We start from the raw sequence: 17,342 nt of genomic DNA on the forward strand, positions 1-17,342 counted from the left end.
AACTGTAATACATGTTATATCAAATAACATAAAAATGAACATATAAAATAATATGTTATAACTTTAGGGATTATTACTTTAATTCATGCTTGGGGTTTTAAGTCGAATTTATCAGGGTGTTTTACTATATGCAAAACCGTCCACCCTGCGAGAACATATAAAATGTCATCTAAAAAACACAGTTTGGCAGAATTTTAGATTTTATTTTATCCTAAACTTGTGATCAAATCACACATAGACCTATTTGATTATACTTGAATTGTTACTAAACACTTCCACTACCTTTTGGCAAGACTGTTATTTAGTTATAATCCAAGCACTCTCAAATATTCTACTTACTTATTCCACACTAAGACATTAATCACTTTTTGGCAGAACAAATACCCTCATGTAGGTAAGTGCACTATGAGACTTCAATAAAACTAATGCTTTAAAATTTCAAAAATAATAACCTCTATGAGCATGTCACTTTTTAGCAGGCATCACTCACTTTGACTATTAATTTTGAAACGGTCACTTTACCAGTCCTCATAAACCCCAATAAAAGACCTTATCTTTAGAAGTTCCATTTTAATCAGATTAAAATTTATTTATTTAATGTACATAAACTGAACCAAACCAAAATATGGAACAAATATCATAAAATTAGGTCATGTAATTTCATCACCATTATATGGGATTACAATCAATTAGTCAGGGAGAAATTAATAAATAATACATAAAATTACTATCTCAGATATATGGAATAATTTAAAGACTTAATTAAATATTCAAAACCATATATCTTTCTATATATTGTTTTTCAAAATAACTCACATAACAACATATAAATGAAACCGCCAGATATATATATATATATATAACATAACAAACTTGTTGTTTAAAACCCTCGTTCGACGTGCACAAAAAATTTCATACAAACTGATTGCATACAGTCTCGTTCAGCGTGCACAAGAATTATCATACAAATTGATTGCATAAAACAAACTTTAAGAATCTGTATACAAACTGATTGCATACAATCTCGTTCGGCGTGCACAATAATTAACATACAATTTGATTGCATAAAACAAACTCCAATAAGCTGTATACAAACTGATTGCATACAATCTCGTGCACAAGAATTAACAACATACAAAAGAATCCTACTGATTAGATATATATGAATCAATTGATTGGTTAAATAACAATTATTATAATATTCATATTAAAATCATATCCGGAAAACAAACACAAAACCGATCCAAATAGTACAAAACTCATGTACACAATTTGCAATTAGATATAAGTTTATTTATTTATCGTGTCCTTAATTTAAAATAATATATAATGTGAATTCAATTCACTGATCTTGATTTCTACAAACCCTAACCTTGCTTTGATACCAATTGTTGGGTTTTATTTCAAATAATAATCATGTAGAAATCAAGTTGTAATTAATTAAAGAGTAATTTAGATATCATACCTGATTATAAGATTAAACTTTTGATACCTTTTGAGAATTCCTTAGTATCCTTTGAGAGATTTGAAAAATTAGAGCGCTTTACCTCCTTCCGAAAGTTGTCGATACGATAAGACTGAATAAGAGTTTTAAAACCCCTATATATAACAATAATAGGGGGGACGGCTTCTCCACAAATAAGCATATCTAAGTCTCCCTTCCTATCATGAAAACTTATATATCAATGGTTAGAAATAAATCATACCAAATAAGTTGGAAAACCACAATCCAATGGTATAAAACCATACTCCCAATTAGACCACCAAATTGGAAAGTACAAACCCAATCCATCAAGTATCAATAATCACATTGCAATCCTACTTTAGAAAACGTAGTGCGTAGGACCATAAAATAAATTTTATTGTTTAAATATATATATATAAATTCCAACAATAACCTATCCTACCCCCCAAATAAATGAAGTATGCAGTGAGGAGTCGTACTTAGGTAGGGATGGTTATGGTATACCAATTACAAATTTGTGGTACACCAATTACAAATTTGTTTCGAAATACAGGCGAAGTTGGTATGACTAATTTTCTAATGGGTGGAGTAGAGTTTAGCTAACTTTGCCTCGTTGACATATCTGTCCCTAAACCTTAAATTAATATTTACATTTATATATTCAGTTTCAAAATACATTTGGAGTAATGATCTCTTTCTTTCCATGGAATAAGAAAATTCATTCACACTTTCCATAGTGACCATTAAATCTAATCTAATGATTGTTATAGAAACATACTTACATCATTTCCTTTTAATACAAAACCATTGCTACTATTTTTAGTTTCTAAATTTAATATTTATTAATACCACTAATTACAATAATAAAAGGTAATTATTTCAAAAAAATTGAAACCTCTTTACCTCTAGAAATCACGTCTCTCAAACAAAAAATAACAAGAGACAATTTACCTCTAGAAATCACGTCTCTCAAACAAAAAATAACAAGAGTCAATTTATTTTCTTAATCCATTAAATTTTATGCGGGTGAAATGTCATGCAGAAAAAAAAAAAAAAATTTATTTATATATATTTTTGAGTTGATGTTTCATATGTCATTAGTTTAATTTTCCCAATCTTAATAGCTGTAGTATGTATGATAATGACTATGATTTGTCATGAAATTGCTAAACAAACTTAGTGAATGGTTTGTGGTTCTTTTGTAAGAATCAAAACTTATGATTAAAAGGAGACAGAGAACTTGCAAATTGAATTTATATGGAGAAAGAAAAATATACTCTTGTAGGTCTTTGTTTGAAAAATATGTTATTTTTAGAAGTGAAGAGATTTCTATATATATTTTTTTGAGTAATTACCTTTTATTGGTGTAATTAATGGTGTGGTAAATATTAAATTTGAAAATTAGAAATATTGATGGTTTTCTATTAAAAAGAAAAAATATATATGAATTTTTTATAGTGACCGTTATATTAGATTTAAAGGTCTTAATAGGAACAAGAGTTCAGTACACTGTATGTATGTATATATATACGTATATTATACTATTTCATAATTTAAGTTGGAAATATCTTATATCTCAATATGTGAACCGAACTTGGAGGCTTCTTGTATACCTTAGGATCCCAACTAAGCGGTGACGACCGACGCACTATATAAACAGAAACTAAGTAGGGCAAAAAATAATACGCTATATATATATAAAATTATATATTGAGAACTCTCGGCGACCTTTGCTGTTGTTGCTCTGTTACGCGTTTATTGAGCCCTAGGGACTCGGCTCTCAAAACTCAAAAGCACGAACAATTCAAAACTTCAATAATTGAATTTTTGATCTTCAAATTTTCAATCGTCAATGGGTAAGAGAAAAGAGCGTCGACTGGCAGCAAAAAGCGCCGCCGGTAGAAGAGTAAAACTCGATCTCTTTGCGGAACCCTCTGGTATACCAATTTCTCTCCGTGTCTATATATATATACTCATTATATATAAAATATTAGATGCTTCTTAGGGTTTAAATTGTTGTTATTTATTTGATTTCTCGATGTCTGGTTGCTGAGATTAGGAAGCAAAAGAGAAACTAAATTGAATTTCTGGATTTGTTGTTATAAGTAATTTTGAATTCATAAGAAACAGAAAACCACTAAAATTGAAAGGATTAAAACTGAATATATAAATGTAAATTTAAGGGAAGAGTTGGATATTGATAATATAAGTATCAGACTTCAAAACTAAAGGACCAAAGTGTCAGTGGCGGAGCCAGGAATATATATTAGTGGGGCTACCATTAACAATAATAAATAATAAATAGCAAAAGAAGACTCTTTTGTAATTTTGATTCTTAAAAATATTGTGTGACCTGCTGGATGACGTTTTATTTTTTCCTTCTGAATTTGAAATTATGTTGGACCAATGAATTATAAATGAGGGTTCTTTTGAATTTTGGAAGTTTTATTAAGGTGTTTTGTGAATTTTTTAGAGATTTAGGGGGACATTTGTGGGGGCTCTTTTATAATTATTAAAATTTTTGTATAAAAAATAAGAATAATAATGCAAAGTGACCATTTTATATTATGGTGGTATAATTAGTAAATTGGAGCAGGTTGGACAAAATAGAGATACAAGTAGCAATTTATGCTATGAAAGAATAACAAACAAATTAAAAAGGAACGTTTTATAGTTCTGTTATTAGGCCAACCATTTTAGATATGATAGATGATAGGGGTGACTATAAGAGTAAGAGATAGGGACACCAATCATCATGAGGGAGAAATTCGGATTGATGCTTATTAGCGGAAAAATAAGAGAAAGTAAACTTAGGTAGTATGGACATATACAAAGAAGATATATAGATGCACTGCTAAGAAGAGGAAGACTAATTTGCATGGAAGGTGGGAGACAAAGAGGGAGACCAAATTTAACCCAGGATGAAATCGTTAGAAATGAGTTTAGAGAATTAAACAATATAGGGGAGATTTGTTGCAATAGAAAGAACAGGCAAAGAGATTTCACGTGGCGTAGACCTCATTCATATAATATTAATGCAAGAATGACAATGATGATGAGAAATAAGCACAAAAAATTGTCAGAGAAAACGATCAGTTTTTAGGAGAATGGGTGCTCTTTTATTAAAATCTATTTATTCGTATGTGAATGATAAAAGAATGGAATTATCACCAAGTTGTTATGTATGTGAAGGCAGGCCAGCAGGATGTATTATAGTGATCTTCATATTTCCCTACTTCATGTGGGGAAACCTACACAAGATTTTGTTTTGTAATTTAAAGTGTTTCTAAAAAGAGTTTAGTGCCTTTCCCCATAATAATCCCTGGAGGTTAATCAGAGCTGGCAAAGCAGCTAGCCCTTGCACTTACAAATTTAGTTGGTGTTCAGGGGAGTGGGATGGGTGTTAAGAGTACCAATAGTAAATTTAGGTGCATAGTCGTGGTGGAGCTTATTTATATACATATTCAATTCATAGTTGTTAAAGGCTCATGGCGCAATACAGTGCCAAAGGTCTTCTGGAGCCTAAGCACAAGGCGCGAACCTAATGGAAGTAAGGTGTGCTTGTGATCATAACGAATATTTTGTAAGCATATAAAGAATAATTAAACTATGCAACACTAATTTGTCATTATCAAAATAAGAAAAAATTTCAATATATCAATTCAATAAATTAGCTAAATCAACATACATATATCTTAAAAAGGAAAAAAAAAATGCATATACCTTTTCTCCTTGCATATGAATTTAACAAAGTCATTATACGATAAGAACCAATTCAAGATATATGACGGATATAATAACAAATTCTTTAAAAATGGAATATATATATATATATATATATATATTTCAACCAAGAGGATCAGGTAAATTAATGCTCATAAATTATTTCCTATGCATGTAGTTAATTAAATTAAATGTGATTATGATTCCGAAACAATTAAAAACTATAATCATGCAAAACTTTAAACATATATTATCATAAATATTCAAAACCGACCACTAAATGTAATTACTGTAAGTAAGTGAGTCATAAATTTACGAATTTTGTCAAATACTTCATATGGTTGAAAAATATGATCCGATAAATATGACCATGGTATGATATAGAACATTCTAATTTTGTAGTCATTCGATAAAAAAAAGGAAAATGATATGAACTAATGATTAAAAAATAGCAGGTGTTCTTTTTTTTTCTTTTTTTTTTTTTTTTTTTTTAGCTTGGAACCTACTAAAAAGCGCAAGCCTTCTGATCCAAAAGCTTAAGCTGGTGGGCAGTGTTGTATACCTACCCTTATATACACACTCTATTTCCCATCCGGATCTGACGTGGAACAAAATTCCTCTTAACATTCTCCCTCACCAAACTCATAATGCCCTCATTGCAGTCGGACTGTCCTGCCTACCCGGCCTGCACTAGGGCACCTCCCGAGTGGGCTCGCCCAGGCGGGCGCTTGGCATGACACCGGATCAGTGACTGAATCTGGCTCTGATACCAAATGTAATGGGTCAGGTGCTTACCTCATGACCAAAGCTTAAGCTGTTGGATAATGCTGCATTTCCACCCACATATGCTCAATCTCTTTCCTATCCGGATCCAATGTGCGACAAGACCCCTCTAACACTTGGCCTGTACTAGGTTGAGGCGCTCTAATCGAGCCTTGACGAGTGTGGGGCTTTTTTGAAGTCTAGACATGCCTTTAACAACCATGATTCAATTATATTCAATTATCTACTTCTTAGAGCTCGAACACCTCTATGTGTGTATTTGCGTGCGTGTATATGTATTTTTCTCTACTTCTTAGGGCTTCAAAAGTTGTTCTTTATTTGATTTCTTGATGTTTGGTTGCTGAGATTACTGAGTAAAAAGAAAAGAATTTGAACTTCTGAATTGTTATAAATCATTTTGAATTTACAAAGAAAAAAGTATGAGAAGATAAAATACTAGTTGTCTTTGGCACAGTTCGGTGGAGCTTATTTAATTTTTGGCTAATTGAATTTTTTTAAGGCACATACTTCTAATTTCGTTTGGTTTCCTTTCTTTTTCTCAGAATCAAAACAGAGTATTTGTAGTTTTTTGTTTTTTTAGTCTTCATACTGTATTAGTTACCTCTTTCTTTGCATATATTTATATTTTAATTAGTCTGTCGCAGAAAAAGGAAAATTATTAGTTTGGAATTTTGTTTCTGTTGATTCCACAATACAGACAAATACACAAACATATGTTCTTATTGGGCAATCCTTTGCATAATAGCTGTTTTGGCATTTGTATTGTATCAATATTTGGAATACTTGATGATCATTATGCTGAGGTGCAAGCAGCACTTGTTTACGGCTGAAGTACAGTACCACAATGGGTTTATTGTTTTTCCTTTATTATGATGATTGTGAGTCACCATTTATTGCATTTGGAAATTTATTATTTACTTATACTCATCTCATGATTGATTCATTTTAATTTCGGGCATTATGCTTGATCTTCTAGGAGATTTGGGTGGCTCCTCTCCCCGGGATGAAGTTGAAGGGGACATGGATTCGAAAAGTCATGCTGGGTTACCCAATTCACCCTCTTCTTCAGGTGGGTTCCGTTAGTTTTCTTCAAAAGGACTGATCTATGTAGAGAGGACATGATGTGCACCGCATTACATTGGTGGAAATTTTTGATATACTTTGTACAAGACATGTTGTTTGCCCCTCCAAGATTTTGTTTTCAGACTGTAGGATGGCTGTGGTCTTGGGAACGTTCAATTGATCATCACATCTCCTCGGGCCCTACCACAGTAAATTATTAAATGAAACTCCCGACCTGTTATTCCTTTTTATTTCGCGGCATCAAAGGCGGTTTGGAGATTTCGACAGGAAAATTTTCCTCTGCGGTTCGTATATCTCTGGCTTTATTTGTTTTGTGACCTACTGACAATTCGTGCAATGTGTAACAGGTGGAGGGGATCGATAGACTCTAACATACACCCCTTGGATTTATTATTGCCTTTCTCTAATTTTTTTTATTCTTGATGGCTGCTAACTTTATATAGACATAATATTTTATTGGTATTTTTGTTTGATCCCAGATATGCTGGTTCTGCTAGGTAGATATTTTGATGGCCTTTAAGGTATTTGACATTTTAGTATCTTGTCTTCAGGTCAAAAACCAGAGAATCCTCTGTTGTTACTCGGGCAGTATAGTGATGACGAATTGGATGAGGAATCGGGTCAAAAACTTAATGAAGCCATCGTGGAGAAAAACTCAACCAACTTAAATGGCCAGGTACTTTATTGACAATGACATTTGTTCACTTGACTGTCAAGCAGTTAAGTGTTAATTTTGGTGTGCCACAAATTGCAATTGGGAGTTGTTTGAATGTCCATGAGCCAGATTAGAGCAGTGAACAATCTCTTTTTGTATAGTGAGTGTGAAACTGGTGGTGATGTGCTTAGCTTGGGTTGGTTTATAGGCATGGAGCCATGAAGGGCCCAATGGAGGCGGCCACCCTCACTGAATTTTTAACTATTTATATTATATTCTTAAATTTTTGTCAAAATTTCAATATGGCCACCACTAATTTTTTGACAAAACCCGTTATATGTTCTCTTATCTCTTTCTCTAAACTTCACAATATCAACTTATCTACTTTTGAATCTCCCACTAAGCCTACTATTCTCTTTAATTTTTTCTCTCATAAATATATTTCATTCTTTATATATTGCATGGATTGTACACAGTTTTTGAATTTAGAGATTTAGAGAGTTCATGATGGAGTTTTCTCTCTCTCCTCTCTCTCTCTTTTATAGTTTTGTGCCACTTCAAATGCTAAATTTCTATCGATTCACGCTTAGATATATGTATTGTTTTATTAGAGTTATACAATCCTAAATATATATGTATTATATGTGGATGAGATTTGAGTTTGTAGCTTGTTTACCTCTCTCTTTAAACTTGTTTATTGTTTCTCTATTCGACTAAAATTTTAATGATACGCGGGGCTTCTTGGATAAGGGTTGACCACAAATTTCTAAGATTGTCTTTAATTAAGATGCCATCTTAGTCTACCAAAAAAATCTAAAATTAGTCATATCAAATTTGTGAATTCATAATTTCTATTTTTCTTTCTAAATTATAAATTTTATGATTATACATGATTCTTTCTAGAATTCTTTTAATTTGATATTGTTTTTAATATGTTAACTTGATAATAATTGAAATGGGACTATTTACCAAAAGATTAATTGAAATGGAAGTATGAGCAATTTTAGATGAAAATATATATTAAGCTAAAAAAAAATAGTTTATTATGATAGTATGATTTATTTATTTATTAGTTTTTGTTGTCTTATTACTGATTTAAGGCTGACCCCTCTTGAATTATTTTCTGGCTCCATTACTGGTTTGTATCACTATATGATTGTTAGGATGTGAAAACTTGGGACTCTTACCTCACAATTTTACTTATCAAAAAAAAAAAAAAACTTGAGACTCTTTCCTCACTTCCCCTTCTTTTGGATACTTGTTTGCAGTAGGCTTTGCAATGGAGCGGGCCTGACCCTAGATCCGATCCAATTTGAGGTCATTTTGTATGTGTAAGATAAGGGTCGGGTATGGATCATCATTGAATGACCCGTCACCAATTCGGGTTGTATGTGTCTGGGTGGTTCTTGAATGGCTCAGGTTTTACACAAGATCCAACCCAGCTCAAATATATTTTACTCTATTTGGGTCCCAGTTTAAATTATACAGGTCAGATATGGAATTATGTCCATAGTATCTTATTTGGATCGGATCAGGATTCACGTGAATTCTGTCCATTTTGAGCCCTATTCAACAGTTTCCATCTTAGATAGATAGGAAACACCACCTCCATCATCATGCGTCATTGTCGACATATATTGGAAGAGGTTCATTCACATCAATGGCAGCAGGGCAAACTTTTCCTCTGCTTGACTTGGATTGGTCATTTTGACTGTTTCGTGGGGCATGTGCATTCTCAATTTTTGCAATTTATTCTTCCAAATGCAGGTTACAAAGTCTTGTGCTTCCATGTTTTGGAAATATGATGGGTCTTGTTTGATCTAGTTCTTAGAAAGCAGTTAGTAAAAAACTGTAAAAGCAAAAAATAGTTAGTACTTTTTAGAGAGCTAAAGGATGTGTTTCATTTATGCAACTATGACTTCAGAGAATTGTAAACCAAAGTTCTTGAACTGTTTCTTGTTTTTTCTTTAAAAAATTTGAACCAGAGAGGGCCATGATTTGGTGTTAGCATTTGCTTTTGAAGTCTTGATATCTGGGATGAATTACAATGCTCTGTTTACTTGCAATTTTTCACACTGTTAGCACATGTAGACTTTATATTCCTTACATGCTGAATATATAGTATTTGATTTGTTATGACGAGAAAATAAGTTGGCATTAGTGGTGTAAATATATTAAAGTTGTGGACTAATTTACACTCATCTACTAATCACTAGTTACACCTTGACAGATATGAACATTTTCTTTTGCATGCTAAGCAAAATTTATTCGAGCAGGTTGATGGCAATGAAGGAGAAGATATGGAAATCAATGCGGGCGAAGATGTTGCCGCTGACAATGTTGAACATGACATGGAGATTCTTTCTGCTTCACTGGAGGTTTTGCAGAAACCGGAGGACAATGATGCTAAAGAAATTGATGTTATTGGTTCTGGGGATTCATGTAAAGAAGATTTGAAGGAACACACCTCTGGTCTTGGAAATTCTGATGCACAAGTCATTGGGGATGTAAGTTCAGGCTGGAAGATGGTGTTGCATGAAGAGAGTAATCGATATTATTACTGGAATACTGTCACTGGGGAAACTTCATGGGAAGTACCTGATGTTTTAGCTCAGGGAACAGAATTGACCTGTGAACAGAAATCTGTTTCTAATAGCGAAGGAAGAGAGAATGCTGTTGTGGGTACACACGAATCAAATTCTACTTCAGATATTGGACTGGATGATTCTTTAGCTGCACAGACGAATGATTGCTCTAAACCTAAAGAAATTTATGAGCATGGCCCCCAAACGGAAGTGTGGAATGAAGGTTATAAGGGTGACATTTTGGAAGATAAAGAAGGGGGCTCCAATATCAATGGAAGTGGTGAAAAGAATAGCTCTGATTATGTACTGCTTCATGATGTTTTCCCCAGGCAGTCAGCTGATTCTTTTGGGAATGGGATCACCACAGCTGATACAAAAGCTCATGAAGAACATGAAACAGAGGCTGATATTTCTTCTTCTCTTGTGAAACATGGTGAATATTTGTTGGAGAGATTGAGGTCATTGAAAGGGTATGGACATGCCTGGTCTGCTTTTTTTTTTCACCTGTCTTTTGCATAGTTATCCTTGTATTTTTTTATTTATAAACTTATCTGACAAATGACTCTAGATTTTGTTCTCTCCCCCCATCTCTCCCATATTTTTCTATTTCTAGCATTTGATTGTTATTATTATTTATTTATTTTTCACCTTTTTTGTATCTGCAATGTTTCAGTCCCAAGGGCCATCTGCAAGGAGATGATCAGATAGCAAAGTATATATTGGAAGTTGAGATTAGACTTTCTGATATCACGTCACTCTTATCGTATGGGTCATCCTTGCTTCCTTTTTGGGTGCACTCTGAAAGGAAACTTAAACAGCTTGAAGTTATCATTAATGATGTTGTTCCCCAATTTTTTAAATCTGCACAAATGACTGAAGCTGAGGAAACATATAATTCACATGAAAGAATGAGCATTAATACGAAAGCAGATGGACATGAAAAAGAAGTAGTTTGTTGTACTTATGAACAGTCTCATGGTTCTAATGTTGGTATAATAACTGAAGTCCAGAAATATTCACACAATGAAGCTCCAGATTATGATACCATCGACTCCGAACGTGTTTCCTTAATTGGATATGGAACTGAGCATTCTGGAGGGAGTGCAGGAGGAAAAGGTGAAGTCCATGGTGCTGCACTTCCTACTGAACTAACTCCCAAGACTGTACTCGACGCTGAGGAAGATGTAGACATGGACGTGGACATGGAAGTAGAAGATGCAATTCTTGCAAGCAACACAGAGACTGTTGAATATTGCGCTCCACCAGAGCAGCCTATTCAGCCAAACCCATCTGCAGAATATGAATCATTTATGCCAGAGGAAGAGCTCGGTGTTCCACCTCCTCCAGATGATGACTGGATTCCTCCACCACCGCCTGATAATGAACCTGTTCCTCCACCACCACCTGATGAGCCACCTGAACCGTCATATCCTGAGCCACCGTCATTTCCAGAGACAATGCCACCTCTTTCTTACACAGAACAGTACAATCTATCCTATCCAGGTTCTAATTATGAATATTATGGACAAACAACACACAATGAAATTCCGGGCGGTAACTTCTATGGACATGCTGAGGGATGTCAAGTAGCTGTGCTCCATCCGACACTTTATTATGAAGCAGTGCCCGGAACATATCCCGGCGCTCCTCCAGTTGTTGTCAATCCTATTGAGCCGGTAGCATATTATGATCTTCAAGATGGAGCGGTAGCTCCTTTACCTGTAGTTAGTGGGGTGGGATCTTCTGGGTTTGACGGTGGATCTGTTAAGGACACCCTTTCTTCCGAAATCAGATCTATGGGGGTGCTTACAGAATCAGGCTGCATTTCGTTACCAAATACCAAGGTTGACGCTTCTGCTTTTGATAAGGGAACTCAGAAGGAATTTGCAGAGGTTCCTTCTACCCTAGCCACAATTGAAGCTCCAGCAAGCATTTCAGTGATTGAAAATGTTCCCGTCTCATCAACACCTGCTGTCACTGCTAACGCTGTTGCTACAGCATTAACAGTTTCTAAGGGTCAATCTAAAGGTAAAATTTCAAATCTCTGGAGTTTTTTACGTGGAAAAACCTACTATTTATTGTATTTGACTCAACTGAAGATTTTGTGCTTACTTACGCATACTTAAACTCCAAATATTATTCTATTGTATAAATTTCTGTATCTGGCTGTCACATATCTACCTAGGACAACTGATGCAGCTGCTTCTAAAGAATAAGTGGATCTGCTCAAACGCTGTTGTTTCTGAGAAATGAATGTTTTGCTTGTGACGGTTTCAGCTGAAATTCGTTTCCTAGAATCTATTTAAATTTATTTTTGCACTTCTATGACTGTTTCTCTCTCTCTCTCTCTCTCTCTCTCTCTTGTAAATAAAATTATTGTTTTTGAGAAATTCAGTGTAGTGGCTAATGTGGATGGATATATTCCTTCGATTGGATATATATAATCCCCTAACATCCCCTTTCCTCTCTCTTCCAAGCTTGGTGGACCAGATAAATATGATTTACCTCATTCAAAATACTAATTATCACTTCATTGATTCTTTTTTTTTTTTTTTTTTCAAACGTATTTGTTTATTTATTTTTTTGGTGGATGGGGTTGTGACATGTCTTGAATTTTGAGTTGCTTATTTGTGCATCAGACAACTGATTCATATTATCGTCATCATCATCCTTGCCTTTGTTCCATATGGATGGGGTTGGAATATATAATGCTGAAAAGAAAAGCTGTTGATTATTTGTCATTTCTCACCTCAGACTTAAATTTAATAAAAAATAAACCTTGGTACTCATCTTTGTGGTTAAATTACTACTTGCTAATAGTTTTGGTTCACTCATATGAATTTATAGCTCTATGTAATTGGACTCCTACACCTTTCATTCTTTGCAGTTCCACGGAGTAAGAAACGGACAATTGCTGTGGTGCCCTCTTTGAGGTCAAATAAGAAAGTTTCTAGTTTGGTGGACAAGGTATATTATTTGTCCAGTTTGGTACTTTGTTAGCTTTTTGGACCTGCATTCTTGTATGTTTGTATATGTGTATTTTAGATTATTAAATATTTAATAATTATGTTCCATTAGTGGAAAGCGGCCAAAGAGGAGTTGCATGAAGATGAGGAGGATGAACCTGAAAATGCTTATGAGATTTTAGAGAAGAAACGGCAACGGGAAATAGAGGTCTGCGAATGGTTTTCTGTTTCCTCTTTTGTTAAATGGCTGCTTCTAGTTTCTAAAGGTCCTTTTGATTGCAGGAATGGCGTGCTAAGCAAATTGCCAGTGGAGAGGCCAAAGATAATGCTAATTTTTTGCCTCTTGGTGGTGATTGGTATGGAGCGTTGAACCCACTTTAACAGTTCTTTATAGGACATATCAATGTTGTTTGTCCTGTCATAATGTTGTTCGAGTAGAATGTACTGGTACCAGTCTACCAGATCATTCTGATGTACCTTATTGGATTTATCATGTATATTTGTGGTTGTTTAAAGGTAAGCCTAGGCATCAAAGAAGCCCGAGGTTTGCTAGAGCGCCTCAACCTACTAAGGGGCAGGCACACATAAAGCCTTTAATCTTGCACTTTTTCGGAGGCTTAAGCTAAAAGAAAGTGCGCCTTTATTTTATAATCATTCAATTGCAATTGCCATTATTTATTTATTTATCTTTATTATAGGTGAATTACATTGACCTCCTCTAAAGTAAGGCTCATTACACACGGCATAAAAGAATGTCTAATTACACTGATCACGGTATAAAAGAATGTCTAATTACACTGACCTCCCTTGGGGTCATTAAAACACTAATAGAAGTTATTAAGTGATTGTGTGAAATGTCTTTCGTATCCTTGTTATCTGATTTAATATATTTTAATGAAAAAAGTATGTAATGCTTCACCCAACACAATTTCTCTCTCTCTCTTTGACGCTGTGGCCACTGCCAACACCACTTCTCTTCTCTCTCCTCCCCTCTTTTTCTTTCTTTTCTCTCTCCTCTCCCTCTGAAACGATGGTGTGGTTGATTGCTAAGATGATTAGATTGAGTCCAATTCAATAAGTTTTGTTGGTCAATTATGTTTTAAATCCCGCTTCCTTCTAATAGTGATTTTAATGTCTTTTGCTTTTCTACCATTCGTCTCATACTTCGTTTTCTGGCTTGCTTGCTTGCCTCAATATCGACCAGAGACACATACCCGGTTAATGGGAATCTAGTGTAGGATTCCTAACACATTCATTGATTAACTTAAGCCAGTGCTTGATTGAGGCCTCTAAAACTTAAATTAGGGTGAGGTTTGGCCTATTGGGGGGAAGGAGAAGATATCATGAGAACCGGATCAGGATTCTTTTGAAAGTTTTACATGTTCTTCATCTTTTGGCCTCTTTGTATAAAAGAAAACTATAAACAAGAAAACCTAAAGTAGTGTATGGCTCTTTATGCTGTATATGCTTTCTCTAATTGAGTGGCCCAATGGGACTAAAATGTCCAGAATGGTCAAAAATTGCCTGAGATTAAAGTTAGAACAAGAGCGTTTGTTCCATTATTTGTGACACTGTACAATCTGGGGCTGTTCCATCAAAAACCAATTGGATTATTGGCATTTGTATTACATGGTGATTTTACCCTGCATTTTATAAAGTATCTGTTTGCTATGTAGTGTAGCTATGACATGATCAAAAGATCTTATTTATCTTACTTTATATATATATATATATATTGGGTAAATAATCTTGCTCTAAGTTTAGACTGCGTATAAAAGTTAATTATCTTTTTCTTCGCATGTTAGTTCCACTGGTAAAGCTCAAGCACAACCAAACTCTTGTTAAAGGCCTATATTAGAAAATTTCATGATTGTTTTACACCCCTTCTCACTGATATTGTGATTTGGCTCTTTTGATTATGCAGGCGTGAGCGGGTGAAGCGTAGGAGAGCCCAGTCAGCCAGTAAAGCTGTACAGGCTCCATCAGAAGATGTTACTGATGGAAACAAGCAACCTGATTTGAACGAACTTTCAAGAGATCTCCCATCTGGGTGGCAGGTATATCTAAAGCTTACCCAACTCAAGTGTTTTTCTTTGATCCAACAAGCATAAGATGAAGGTGCATGCAATTAACCCCAAGGGGTTGGCTCAAGTGGATAAGAACTTGGCCCTGGTGCCTCATGAAGCATCAGTTCTAAGGGTCAAATACTCTTGGGTGCAAACAATTCCTCAAGAGATTGACAGTTCATTATCAGAGACACAGACACACACATGCAGACTTCACTAGTATGCTAACTTAGCACCTTCAAGCATTGCCTTCATTACTGGTGTGACTTAAGAGTCCTAGGCACAGCCGGTTTTGTTTTTCATTTTACTTTAACTAGTAGTCAAATATTAAGAAATACTAATTATCAGGGCCCTTGGATCTGTTGTGTTCTAGCTGGTTTTTTCTTATGTTCTTCCATTTATTTATCTATGCTTTCTAGGAATGTATTCTGATGTCAGAATTTTATTTCTTGCTGATAGCTAGCATTAATAAATAATAATTGTTCTACACTATAACGATCTGTCGGGATTTTCTTCTGTTTTAACCTTGGACTGATTTTATTTCTGTTCTTTTTTTTCCCCCCTTTTGTTGGCTCGATCAGGCTTTTTGGGATGAATCCTCAAAGCAGGTGTATTATGGAAATTCAATCACATCGGAAACAACGTGGATTAAACCAACAAATTGAGCCATTAACAAATTTGACAGAATTTGTGACTGATCCGTCCCACCTTGGGTTGTATTTTCCACCTCTGCTGCACAATTCTGTCTGCAAGTATGCCAAGTCAGACATTGACGACGGGATATAGTCAGGACAAGCATTTCTGTTCGAAGTAGAGGAAGAATTAAAAAAAAGAAAAAAAGATACGCCGAAGCTCATCTCGAGGAATTGGTGCTCGAATTATTGGATCTAGAGCAGAATTTCTTAGCATGGGCGGCATACAAGTGGTGGGTTTTAGAAACTCAAAAACAATACTTTGGACCGGGAAGAAAAGAAGTCTAGGAAGAAGAGTCTTCTTGCTTTAGAATTCGGCATTGGTTTACTCTATTAGTACTCATTTTAAATCACTTGGTTTCTATAATTGACTCGTTTTGTCCAATTATTTAGTTTATATTTTGTGCAATGCACAGCTGGGGAATGTACTAGGTTAATTTGATTACATATGAAGAGAATTATTTCAGAGCCTTGACGTTGTTCATTCAAGGTCTCTTGTCGGACATGTTAAGATACAAATTTGAGAGGATGTGGCACATCTTGGGCTATGAAATTGCTGCCCCTTGGGTGTGCCATATAACTGATGACATATCTTGTCGGCTAAATTGTACTGGGAATTTACCAAGAAAGCCATCATCTGAGAGTTCCAACATAGTATAAAGCTCTCTTCAAGGGATGTGAACTAACCATTCTTATTTAGCAATTAAAACAAACCCTTTTTGTCTTTTTTGTTTTTGGAAGAAACACATGAAACAAAACCTTAAATAAACCAAAAGCAAATGATGTTTGAGAAGTATTAACATACTAGTAGGATTTTTTCCTGTTTGGAATGTTGACATGGAATTCGTTTATTCAGAATGTGAAAAATTTAGCCTGATTTTCAATTATCACATCATATACACACATTTCTTTGGGTATGTCACTCTTGCAAAAATCAAGATATTAAAAAAATCTCAAGATCAGTATCGAGTAAAGTATGATATTAATAATTACAGGCATAATTTAACTCACTAAAGTCTTTCCTCTCAAACAATGGATCATTTTTGGCCCTTTTAATTCATGCAAGACTATAAACTCAAATAAACCACTTTTTATATTTTTTTTTAATTTTTGGTCACTTCCTTCCCCTAGCATTACTCTCAATAAGAACTTAAATTACCAAAATTCTTGCAATAATTTTTTTCGCAATGGTGGTGGGTCTCCTTTCTTTTTTAATTTTTTGGATTCTTAAATATATTAATTGATGAGTGAAAAAAACTGAATTGAGCAGTTCGTTTGGGTGTATATATTAAACCCTTTGTCCCAAAGGGTGATCTTAAGGTTA

The 17,342-nt window shown here is 34.4% G+C and overlaps 1 protein-coding gene across 2 annotated transcripts; it reads left to right on the plus strand.

Moving 5' to 3' along the window:
- The first annotated feature begins 3,143 nt into the window (after positions 1-3,143).
- On the plus strand, positions 3,144-16,679 carry LOC132312397 (uncharacterized). Of its 2 annotated transcripts, XM_059810755.1 has the most exons (10): positions 3,144-3,402; positions 6,948-7,040; positions 7,606-7,730; positions 9,986-10,764; positions 10,968-12,322; positions 13,182-13,261; positions 13,373-13,468; positions 13,543-13,616; positions 15,185-15,317; positions 15,908-16,679. In XM_059810755.1, exons 1-10 carry the CDS (start codon positions 3,318-3,320, stop codon positions 15,989-15,991), a joined length of 2,904 nt encoding a protein of 967 aa, XP_059666738.1. In that variant the 5' UTR covers positions 3,144-3,317; the 3' UTR covers positions 15,992-16,679. The 2 variants fall into 2 exon arrangements, with proteins under 2 accessions (XP_059666738.1, XP_059666739.1); XM_059810756.1 differs by lacking the exon at positions 3,144-3,402 and having other exon boundaries at positions 6,953-7,338.
- Positions 16,680-17,342: the final 663 nt, after the last annotated feature.

This window comes from Cornus florida, unplaced genomic scaffold, assembly GCF_030987335.1.
Source record: "Cornus florida cultivar Cherokee Brave unplaced genomic scaffold, ASM3098733v1 CherokeeBrave_3.0.0_Hap2_Chr06, whole genome shotgun sequence".
Lineage (NCBI taxonomy): Eukaryota > Viridiplantae > Streptophyta > Magnoliopsida > Cornales > Cornaceae > Cornus > Cornus florida.

Excerpts from the sequence above, each read along its gene's own strand:
- LOC132312397 (XM_059810755.1), top strand. The coding sequence starts at position 3,318 with ATGGGTAAGAGAAAAGAGCGTCGACTGGCAGCAAAAAGCGCCGCCGGT. Across the intron at positions 13,262-13,372 it reads TTTCTAGTTTGGTGGACAAG|TGGAAAGCGGCCAAAGAGGA; the intron begins GTATATTATTTG and ends ATGTTCCATTAG. Across the intron at positions 15,318-15,907 it reads ATCTCCCATCTGGGTGGCAG|GCTTTTTGGGATGAATCCTC; the intron begins GTATATCTAAAG and ends TGGCTCGATCAG.